Raw genomic sequence first — 12,223 nt, 5'->3', positions numbered from 1 at the left:
GGTTCCCCCCCACATATGGGGTACCAGCATACTCAGGACAAACTGGACAACAAATTTTGGGGTCTAATTTATCCTGGTACCCTTGTGAAAATAAAAAATTGCGCACTAAATAATTTTTTGAGGGAAAAAATTTTTTTTTTATTTTCACGGCTCTGCGTCATAAACATTTGTGAAGCACTTGAGGGTTCAAAGTGCTCCCTACACATCTAGATAAGTTCCTTAGGGGGTCTAGTTTCCAAAATGGGGTCATTTGTGGGGAGCTCCAATGTTTAGGCACACAGGGGCTCTCCAAACACGACATGGTGTCCGCTAACGATTGGAAGTAATTTGCATTTCAAAAAGTCAAATGGCGCTCCTTCCCTTCTGAGCCCTGCTGTGCGCCCAAACAGTGGTTCCCCCCCACATATGGGGCACCAGCGTACTCAGGACAAACTGGACAACAAGATTTGTGGTCCAATTTCTCCTGTTAGCCTTGTGAAAATTAAAAATAGTGTGCTAAAAATCTTTTTTGAGGAAAAAAAATTATTTTTTATTTTCACTGCTCTGTGTTATAAACTTTTGTGAAGCACTTGGGGGTTCAAAGTGCTCCCTACACATCTAGATAAGTTCCTTAGGGGGTCTAGTTTCCAAAATGGGGTCACTTGTGGGTGAGCTCCAATGTTTAGGTGCACAGGGGCTCTCCAAATGCGACATGGTGTCCGATAACGATTGGAGCTAATTTTCCATTCAAAAAGTCAAATGGTGCTCCTTGCCTTCTGGGCCCTGCCATGCGCTCAAACAGTGGTTTATGACCACATATGAGGTATCTGTGCACTCAGGAGAAATTGCTCAACACATTTTAGGATCCATTTTATCCTGTTGCCCATGTGAAAATGAAAAAACTGAGGCTTAAAGAAAATTTTTGTGAAAAGAATTTTTTTTTTTTTTTTTTTTTTACAGATCAATTTGTGAAGTACCTGGGGGTTCAAAGTGATCACTATGCATCTAGATAAGTTCCTTGGGGGGTCTAGTTTCCAAAATGGGGTCACTTGTGGAGGAGCTCCAATGTTTAGGCACACAGCGACTCTCCAAACACGACATGGCAACCGCTAAATATTCCAGCATATTTTCCATTCAAAAAGTCAAATGGCGCTCCTTCCCTTCTGAGCCGTGCCGTGCACCCAAACAGTGGTTTATGACCATATATGAGGTATCGTTGTATTCAGGAGAAATTGCCCAACAAATTTTAGGATCCATTTTATCCTGTTTCCCATGTGAAAATGAAAAAATTGATGCTGAAAGAAAATTTTTGTTGGAAAAATTAAAATATCCATTTTTTCTTTCCACATTGCTTTAGTTCCTGTGAAACACCTGAAGGGTTAATAATCTTCTTGAATGTAGTTTTGAGTAGCTTGAGGGGTGCAGTTTTTAGAATGGTGTAACTTTTGGGTATTTTCTGCCATATAGACCCCTCAAAGTGACTTCAAATGTGAGGTGGTCCCTAAAAAAATGGTTTTGTAAATTTTATTGTAAAAATGAGAAATCGCTGGTCAACTTTTAACCCTTATAACTTCCTAACTAAAAAATATTTTGTTTCCAAAATTGTGCTGATGTAAAGTAGACATGTGGGAAATGTTACTTAGTAACTATTTTGTGTCACATAACTCTCTGGTTTAACAGAAAAAAAATTCAAAATTTGAAAATTGCAAAATTTTCTAAATTTTTGCCAAATTTCTGATTTTTTGACAAACGCAAAAATTATCAACCTAAATTTACCACTATCATGAAGCCCAATATGTCACGAAAAAACACTCTCAGAATCGCCAAGATCCATTGAAGCGTTCCTGAGTTATTACCTCATAAAGGGACACTGGTCAGAATTGCAAAAATTGGCCTGGTCATTAAGGTCAAAATAGGCTTGGTCATGAAGGGGTTAAAGGGCAGCCCGGTCTCCATTTCAAAGCACTATCTGTACTTACTTCAGGAAATACACATCTAGTTCATTATTAGAATTGTCTGTAATTTTATTTTACTGCTTTTTTGTATTTGGTACATATTGTTTTTTCACTCACCTGCCTTTCATTATTTTGCATGTCGCTCCATCACGATTTTAACTGTTTTTAATGTAAATTGTCTGTCTGGCCTTTTGTGTTCAATAAAGCCTTTATTTATTCATTATTTGCCTTGTGTGCACTATACTTTGCACTCGTCTTTTTTCCATATTATCCATAAGTCAAATGCTATAGTGTTTTTGGCCGCCGCAACATTGAATTAAAATGCAATAACAGGCGATCAAAAGTTTGTATCTGCACCAAAATGGCATCATTTAAAACGTCACCTCAGCATGCAAAAAATAAGCCCTCACCTATAACCAGAGATCATGAAAAATGGAGACGCAACGGGTCTCGGAAAATAACGCAATTTTTTTTTTTTTTTTTTTTTTTTTAACAAACGTTGTATAGTTTATTTTTTTTTTAAGTGGTGAAAAAAAAATTCCATGTTTGGTGTCTATGAACTCAATGACCAGGAGAATCACAATGGTGGGTCTGTATTAGCATTTAGTGAACATGGTATTAAAAAAAAAAAAAATAAAAAAAAAATAAAAATTTGTGTTTTTGGACTTTTTTGCAATTTCACAACACTTGGAGTTTTTTCCTGTTTTTCAGTAAACAATATGTTAAAACCAATGGTGTCGGTCAAAAGTACAACTCGTCCAACAACAACAAAAAAAAAAAACAACAAACAAAACACAATAAGCCCATATGGCCATTTTAACAAAAAAAAAAAAAGTTATGGCTCTGGGAAGAAGCAAATGAAGGTGCAGAATCAAAAATACCTCTTGTCGTTTAGGGGTTAAGAGTACAAATGGCTGCACAAAAGATAAAAAAGCCTCAGTTCTATTGACTGAAAAATAAAGAAAATAAAGACATTATAGGCCCTTGAAGAAGGGGGAAAAAAATGGAAAATAGTCATGTTCGGAAGGGGTGAATAGTGATTGTTTAGAATGGCATGTCAAAAGCTTTTGGACGGGTAATGTGTAGGTCCCAATACTCTTGCCTGCATAGTGTATATTGACAGAATAAAATATACTTTACTTCATTAACTTTATTCCAGATTGCACTTTCATTCCCAAACAAATCAAGCACAACTTTTTATAGGTTTCCAGAAATGTACAAATGCTCTAAATGATGTAGCATGGATTATGGTATAATTCCATTATATTAACAAACTTCTATGAATGCCCACCTACATTTCAGTGGGTTCTAAGTGCTTATTTAAGAGGATTACAAAAATCAAGTTCATTTTTTGCAGGCCCGATATCTATCTGCTACATTCTCCCAGTTGATAACATTCCAGATTGCCTTCAGATAGTCAGGTCTAACATTCTTGTACTGCAGGTAGTAGGCATGCTCCCAAACATCGATACCCAGAAGAGGGATAAGACCTGGAAAGCAGAATAAGTATTATTCAGGAACACAATGGCAACTGAACAAATGAAGAAAAAAAAATTAAAATCATCCTGTAGCGATCCCCAAGATGCCAATAAGTTGGAAGCCGAACCATCTTTGAATTTATTTTTATGCTATCCATTAGAAATGCCATTAATGAAACCTGCTAATCACTGCAGTTTTTTTCTCTGTGTTTTTATAGAAATTTCACAAGTTCAAGAATAAAAAAATACTAAAGACTGTTGAATAATCCTTACCTATATAATAAAAAACTGGATAAAGTTAAACTGAACACTATTTTTGGAATATAAGACGCACTCCCCTTAAATTTAGGGAGGAGGAAAATTGGGGCACATCTTATAGTCCAAAAGTAGCTTGCCAGGGAAAAGGCAGGGTGAGTGAGGGAGTTGGTACAGCTATGGAGATCCCGTCTCCTAGAATCTTAAAGGGAATCTGTCACCTGGTTTTGGCGGGCTATTTAAATGAGGTATGTTCGGTCCGATGGGCGGTGTTTCCGATCTTTGCCGCCTCCCCATCCTTGGCTGCCGTTTTTTCATGAATAGGAGTAGGTGTCAGTCATCTTTCGCGCGTGCGCTAAGCATTCTTGGCTCGCGCACGCACAGTAAGCTTTGCCCAACTGCGGGCAAAGCCGAAAAGCCTTACTGTGCATGCGCCGGTTAACTAAGCCCCGGAAGTATTTTGCTCTGTTCCGGGGCCTAGTTAACCGGCACATGCGCAGTAAGGCTTTTCGGCTTTGCGCGCAGTTGGGCAAAGCATACTGCGTGTGCCAAGAATGCTTAGCGTACACACGAAAGATGGCGGACACATACTCCTATTCATGAAAAAACTGTGGCCGGTGGCCAAGGATGGGGAGGCGGCAAAGTTCGGAAACACCGCCCATAGGACCGGACAGACCTCATTTAATAGCCCGCCAAAACCAGGTGACAGATTCCCTTTAAGCTGCGCCGCCTCTGGCAGCCATTTTCCTTTTGCTCACAGCAGGGAAATGGATGAGACAGATGCCCAAGCCTGGAACCCGCAGCATCACCTCACTCCTGCCACCTGCCTCCTGAAGCAGAGACCCCATATCCTGTGACCCAGCTCCACTGTTGCTGACCTCCAGGTAAGCTACTGCAAGATGGGACTATAAAATGCACCACCATTTTATTTTTTTTATTATTTTCCTCCCAGAAATTTGGGGTGCATCTTATAGTTCGCAAAGTACGGTAAATTTGTAGTAATACAAACACATTACAAAAACGGACAAAATGATATACTGCCGTGTCCGTTATTTTAATGATAAAAATATGTTTGATGCAACCTTGGTATGGCAAAGAGGCTCAGTGCACTGTTCCACCCATTGGATTTGCATGTAGATAAATTCACAAAAGGAGTATTATTCCCAAAATGGGGTCATTTGAGGACAGGGATGGGATTCTGCACTTCTAGCACTTAGGGGTTCTGTATATGGAGTCTCCAACCATTATAGAAAATTCTGCGCTACAGGATACCTCCAGTATAAACAGTACTACTTAGTCATAGGGTGAGACAAGCAGGGATGGAGTAATTTGTCAATAGCGCCAGTCGCTCCCAAGTCTTGCCTATGACTCTTACTGTACAGCCACAAATGGGGTATTTCTCCATTCAGTAGAAATGACAAATTGTGCTGCCATTTTTACCAATTGTCCCATGCGAAAATGTAAAATCTGGGGCTAAAACAGTTTTGGCGGTAAAAACGTAATTTTTTTTTCCTCATTTGCCAATAGTATAAAATTCTGTGACCCACCTGTAGTGTTAATATGATCACTGTGACCACAGATGAAATTGTTGAGAGGTGTAATTTGTTAACTGTTGCACCTCAGAGGCTCTGACACTGACATGGCACCCTCAAACTAGTCCAGCAAAATTAATTCCAATATGGCAGTCCATCCCATCTGAGCTTTGCACTGTGCCTTAGAAGTATTTTTTCGACTACACATGGGATATTGGCGTACTCAGGAGAAATTGCACAAGACATTTTGGGTTCCATTTTCTCCTGCTATCCTTACAAAAAATAAAAACTGTGGCTAAAATTACACTTTTGTGGGAAAAATGTGATTTTCATTTTCACTGCTCTACATTATAAACTTTTGTGAAGCAGTTGGGGGGGGGGGGGTTCAAAGTCCTCACCACACATCTAGACAAGTTCCCTGAGGGTCTAGTTTTGAAAATGGTGTCACTTGTGGGGTTCTCCACATGCGACACGATGTCCGCTAATTATTCCAACAAATTTTGCATTCAAAGAGTCAAATGGCGCTCCTTCCCTTCCAAGCCCTGCTGTGCGCCCAAAGAGCAGTTTTCCCACACATATGGGGTAACGGAGTACTCTGGACAAACTAGAAAACACATTTTGGGGTTTATTCTTTCCTGTTACCCTTGCAAAAAAAAATGGGTCTAAAGTAAAATTTGTGACAAAAAGGTAAACGTTCATTTTTTTCCTTCCACATTGCAAAAATTCCTGTGCAGCACCTCAAACATGATGTGATCAAAAGAGGATTTTGTAAATTGTTGGAAAAACGAGAAGTCGCTGCTCAACTTTTAATCTCTTATAACTTCATAACAGAAAAAAAAAAATAGTTTCATAAATTGTGCTGATGCAGAACTGACATGTGGGAAATGTGATTTAACCATTTTGTGTTATATACTAACTCAGATTTAATAGCAGTGAAATAAAAAAAGGTGTCTTTATACCTCTAATCTGACCCCAATATAGTCCCACTACACATCAGCACCCTGTTATTAATGAATGCATGAATTCAGCTATTGTGGTAAACGATAAAAATGTTAAGGCATTTTGATGAAAAAAAAATGCTGATTGTACAAGCCATCCAACCATGGCAAGGTGTACCCAAATATGGATGGTTCCGATCACTAGTGTCCTACCTCTCAATAGACCAGGCCTCATCTGAATGGCACAGTGAAAGAAAAAACAGGCATCGCTCGCAATTTTACCTTCATTCATGTTTATTGGCTGGGGTCAGACACCTGGCGTTTTCCTTGTAACTTATGCTTCAAAACACAATGTGGGTCCCAAACACGATGGAAGACACCACCAAAACTGATCAGCCCAACTAAGTCAAGATCTCCTCAAAAAAATAAATAAAAAAAAAAATGACTCCAATTGAGAAGGGCTTAAATTAAAACAATATTCGTCATATAGTGGGGCGGTCAAAGGGCGGGAGGACATCTTCATCGCCATGTCTGACAGGTAAGTAACGACCGCCAACCACTGCTGCATCGCTGGTGAGATCTGCCTGCTTGGCAGCTCACTAGCGACCATTTAGTGATGCACCAGCGATCCTGACTGGGTCGTATCGTTGTCGGGATCCCTGATGCATCGCTAAATGTGACGGTACCCTTACTCTGTTTTGTTTTCACTTATCTATAACAGCACAAATTTCTAGCATGAGTAACAAATTTCTCACCTATGTCAGAGGATTAAATAATCCCAGGAAAAGATTTACAATATGTGAGAAAAAGAAAAAAAAAGAAAAAAAAGCAGGGGTGGCCGCAAGTATTAAAAACTCATTTGATCAAGTCAAGGAGGCAGATTCTCAAGGGAGATCTAACATTCTAGTTGGTGCAAGTGACCCCATTTTACAAGCTAACCTTCTCCATGAATTTACATGAATTTATCCAAGGGTGCAGTGATCATTATAGACCATGGGTGAGTCACAGTATTTAATACCATTGAGCAGTGAGAAAAAAAAAAAAAAAACACTTAGCCTCAGATTTTACATTTTCACATGGGGAAATGTGTAAAAACGGCACCAAGATTTGTCCCAATTTCTGCTGGACGTGGCAGTATTCTATTTGTTGCTGTACAGCTGTACAGTACTGCTTAGCCACACAGAGTCAAGAAAAAGCGCCATTTGACTCCTGGAGAACAAGTTATTGTAGAATAGCTTGCAGACTCCATATACAGAGCCCCCAAGTGCCAGTAGAGCAGAATTCAACCTCGAGTGACCAATTTGGAAACAATTTTATACAATCCATGCTACAAATACTAATGGAGCAGTGTACCCCAGCCTGAAGATGAGAAAGCCAAGTAAGGTCTCACCTGTTGTTCCTTGTAGAGGGTCCTGATTGGCACAAGTAGCAACTTGCAGTCGTCTCGATTCCTTGTTGTAACCTAGCCAGCCCCATCCTGATCCCTGGACCACTACTGATGCAGTAGACAGCTTCTCCTTAAACTTCTCAAATGAGCCAAAGTCACGTTTGATTGCTTCTAACAGGTCACCTGTCACAAATACAATTAATCACTGGTGAAAAGTCACAGCTTTAAGAAGCAGCAATATTCATAAAATGGAGCACACGTGATACTGACCGTGAGGCTCTCCACCACCACTGGGAGAAAGGTTTGTCCAGAAAATTGTGTGATTTATATGTCCACCACCATTAAATTTAAGAGCTGGCTGAAGAGCTACCTGTGCAGTCACATCACCTACAAGCGAATTAGAAAGGCAGGTTATACTTTTCAAGTTTGCTCACGTTGAGACTCTATACACGTGGCTTCATCAAATATATAACTGATGGAAAAGGAAAAATTGGTGATGAAAATTTGACTTAGCACTCGCTCACACTGGCATATAACACGGCCAAGTGCTTTCCGAATTTTTAGCGAATAGCACTCAGCCCAATGTTATACTATGGGGAAGTGCAGATCTGTGATAATTTTCTCATGCCAAAAATCAGCATGAGAAGACAATTTTATATACCAAATCCATACAAGCTAACTGCAGCAAGAAAATGGGGATAGAAACTAGTATCTTATGCGAAAATAATTTTTTATTCACAAATATTAAAACATTTTACAGAATAGTACTGCTGTAGCAGGAAAAAGGATTCCAGTGTAAATGTTCAGAAAGTTTACACTAGAATCCTGTCTCCTGCTACGGTAGTACTATTCTGAAAATTACTCATTTGTGAATAAAAAATTATTTTGGCATAAGATACTCATTTCTATTCCCAATCAATTTCTTGCTGCAATTAGCTTGTATGTGTCATGATCTGCTTAGTTTGTGGGATTTGGTAGTTCAGAGGTTAATCTGGACGGCCTTACTCTGGGAGGCTTCTTATAGCCTCATTGTGGAGTCATTCCTCAGTTGCTTATACTTTGACCCTTGGCCGAGTGTGTGTGACCCTGTGCTACATTATGCTTGCTTGGTTTTGATCTGGTTCTGTTCCCGTTACAAGTTCTGCCTGTCCCTCCTGTACTACGCTGCCCTCTGTGTATGACTCATTGCCTACGTCCTGACTATTCTCTGATTGCCCCTCTTGTAGTGCGCTGTTCTGACTATTCTCTGCTCAACCCTCCTGTACTGCGCCGCCCTCTCCGTGTATGACCCCCATTTGTACAACCTGAGTTCCCCTCTCCTCTATTCCAGGGTGCCTGTAGCATCCTGCACTCATCTCCAGCAGCAGGACGCTAAGCCCCGCCCCCTGTGGTCACATGATCGTAGGTACTTTTGCTTCCTGCTACCTACAGCATCCCAGGTCCCGTCTGCCCGAGCATCCCCTGCAGCATCTGACCCCGGGCCCTCCCGAAGTGTGGGTGAGTCACCCTGCTCAGCCATGGTACTTCGCCTGCGCTGACAGGATCCTGATAGTATGGGTTTGGTACATCATATTGTTCATTGAGTTTGAGTTTTTGCTTATACTTTATTCCATAAATACAGGGTTTTTCGTGGTATTTAATGAGAAGACAATTGCAGCATGATGCGAGTGCCTCCGATATTGAGATTGCACTTACCCATACAAATCAATGGTTGCGTGTGAAACATTGGACTGCACTTGAATATCATTTGAGTGCAATTAGATGTATGTGCACAGATAAAGGAGAAATTACATTCTCCATTTTCTCTGCAACAGTGCAGCGATTCTTTCATGTGAGGGGATCAGATCACTCAGCTCAAAAGCTCAGTGTTTGAGCCGCATGTCATTAGCATAATCTGCCCGATTATCTCGAATGAGAGAACATACACCAGTGTAAGCATACCCGTAGGCTGGGGTTACACTACCTTTGGCTGCAACACAAGTCACATGGACAAAGACTTCTCTGTGAGGCAAGTGAATAGGAACATGTGACCCCCAGGTTACAGACAGCGACAATCGAGTCAGAAGAGTTGGAACCATTTTGATTTTTATGGCTTTTTTGAGCTAGGTTATCGCTAGGGGTTACAATGTGACACCATCTGCTTTATGTTGCGTTGAAGTAGCGACACAGCAATTTTTGGCTGTGGTACTGAGGCTGCAAAAAAATGCCATGCAGTCCCTAGCATAAATTGACAAAACTGCATAATTGCACCAATTGTCATATGGGATTTTTCTGCAGCAAGATCCACTTTGTTGCTCCTGTAATATGCTGTGAATTTTTTCCAACCACAAAAATTGAATGCAAGATCTGAACCAAAACTGTAAGGGTATACTCACATATTCCGTAACGGCCAGCGCTTTGGATGCAGTACATGTCCGCTGCATCCAAAGTGCTGCCGGCTATTGAACGCAGGCGATTCCGCATGTGATCACTGAACCGTGCGGAATCATCGCATCCAATACATTGTATGGGTGATATTTATCCTGCGGAGACTCGCGTCGCCACAAGCTAAATAGACGTGCTGCAGCCTAGAGAGACGCGCCGCATGTCTGTCTCCACGGGTGAGCTGCGGGTGTCTGTGCACGCATAGTGGCATGGGGGATTTCTTGACATCCCATCCACTATGCTTAACATCTGGAAGCTGCAGGTTGGATGCTTCGCAAGTATTCATCATCCAACCTGCAGCGTTTACTGACTCACTTAGGCCTGTTTCACACTTCCGTTTTTTCAAATCCGTCAAAATCCGTTGGTTTCTGTAAAAAAACGGATCCGCCATTTTTTTTTTTCAGGATCCGTTTTTTTTTGTCCCATAGACTTCCATTAGTGGTTACCGCGGATCCGTCAAAAAAACGGATCCGTTTGCATCAGTTTCCGTCAAAAAAACGGAAACGGATCCGTTTGGCGGACACAAAAACGGAAGTGTGAAACAGGCCTTAGAGAGCAAATCATACAATGGCCAAACCTTAAAATACAGAGGTTATCAAATGTCCAAAAAATTTAGAATCTTTTGAATCCATAAAGCTGCATCCTAGCGATCAATAGCAAGGGATGTAGGATAGATTTTATTGTGTTGTAGGGCATCTTTTAGGTTTAGTAACATTATATGGCCAGTTTGCTGATGCTTATTCAACAATCTTTCTTAGATGACAGCAAACGACTTGGATTTTAGGAAAAAAAAAACACAACAACAACTATGTTGCTCAAACTGTAAAAACACAATAGTGATCACCATGCAGAACAGAATTCACACAACCATGAAACATGTGCCGTGTACAGATTGCATCACCCGGCCTCATCAGCAGATTTCCTGATGAGGCCCAACTGCCTGATAGGCATAGCTCAGGGCAGGAGGCCCAGTGGTTGAGCTTGGTATTGGTCTGTTTCCAAGATGTGTGAATTCTGACCTAATATGCAGATTTAACATGATTTTTCTTCTGTTTCTGATTTGAGTCTAGAGTTTTAGGTTGCTCACCTTTTGCCAGGGCTTCGGCATATTGCTCTTCTGCAACGTTTAGGTTGTTCACATAAGTGGCATGATGTTTGGTGTAGTGGAGCTGCATGATCTCCGCATTGATATGGGGCTACAGTGCACCATAATCATAAGGCAAGTCTGGCAATGTATGCTTCTGTCGGGAGGCTAAAGCAGGTGCAAGTCTCAGGCTTGTCCTAAATAAAGTAAATATATATATATATATATATTTAGTTTCTTCCCTCCACTTAGATTTTAGTATCATAAACATAACGTCTGCATACTTTAACCCCTTTACTCCCCCCAAAGCTGTTTGCACCTTTAATGACCAGTCCAAATTTTACAGTTCTGACCATTTTTTGTGCCAATAACTCTGGAACGCTTAAAATGTATCCCACTGATTCTGAGACTGTTTTTTCGTGAAATATTGTACTTTAATATAGGGGTGGTAACATTTCTTCTTCTTTATGACTTGCGTTCATTTGTGAAAAAAAAGTGGAAATTTGGCAAAAATGTTGCAGTTTTCAAACTTAATATTAATGCCCATAAAATCAGAGCGATGTCACAAAATAGTTCATAAATAACATTCCCACATGTCTACTTTACATCAGTAAAGTGAACATGTAATCCCCTTAAAACCTATTTTAATTCAATTAATTTTAAAAATAACACCTTCTCCGTGAGACTTCTTGGCGAATGCCACAATGAAAAAAGAAAAATGACCCATTCTGAGATGCTGCACAGGCCTGATATCTGCCTGACTGTGGAGGCTGGCACCCTAAGGATCTATTTTTCCGCGTCCCCACTCAACGAGGACTGTCCCTCACTCCCCTACCATTCCCTGATTATACAAGAGGGAAAACAAGGTCACTCTGATTTTCCATTTCTGCACTAATTCTAGTGCAGACAATCCAGGACCAAAATAATTAAAAGGTAAAAATCAAATAAATCCACATCATGATACCTCAAAGCCAACAATATGCCTGAAAGACATGATAAAAAACACCAACAATTTCCAACTCTGGGGTATAATAGAAATAGGTGAAAGATCCAAAAAGGTCACTTGTGTGTGGAGACACCCCGCCGCGTTTCCCCGCCGTAGCGGTTCATCAGGAGGTGTAAATGATGCTGCCGATGTCCATGATGCTGCTTAGCGGTATCGGTGGTCAAAAAAGGGTGGACTTAAATAAC

At 40.6% G+C, this 12,223-nt stretch overlaps 1 protein-coding gene across 1 annotated transcript; it reads right to left on the bottom strand.

The window, feature by feature from the left end:
- Positions 1-3,066: 3,066 nt before the first annotated feature.
- Positions 3,067-11,225, bottom strand: LOC141069400 (superoxide dismutase [Mn], mitochondrial-like). The gene is made up of 4 exons (XM_073558911.1): positions 11,036-11,225; positions 7,795-7,911; positions 7,528-7,707; positions 3,067-3,424 (listed from the first exon to the last, which is right to left on the bottom strand). The coding sequence occupies exons 1-4, from the start codon at positions 11,121-11,123 to the stop codon at positions 3,279-3,281; spliced, it is 531 nt and encodes a 176-aa protein (XP_073415012.1). The 5' UTR covers positions 11,124-11,225; the 3' UTR covers positions 3,067-3,278.
- Between the last annotated feature and the right edge of the window lie 998 nt (positions 11,226-12,223).

Source organism: Dendrobates tinctorius, unplaced genomic scaffold (genome assembly GCF_039654945.1).
Source record: "Dendrobates tinctorius isolate UK_male_01 unplaced genomic scaffold, ASM3965494v1 ptg000262l, whole genome shotgun sequence".
NCBI lineage: Eukaryota > Metazoa > Chordata > Amphibia > Anura > Dendrobatidae > Dendrobates > Dendrobates tinctorius.
This window is presented reverse-complemented; position numbering and strand designations above follow the sequence as displayed.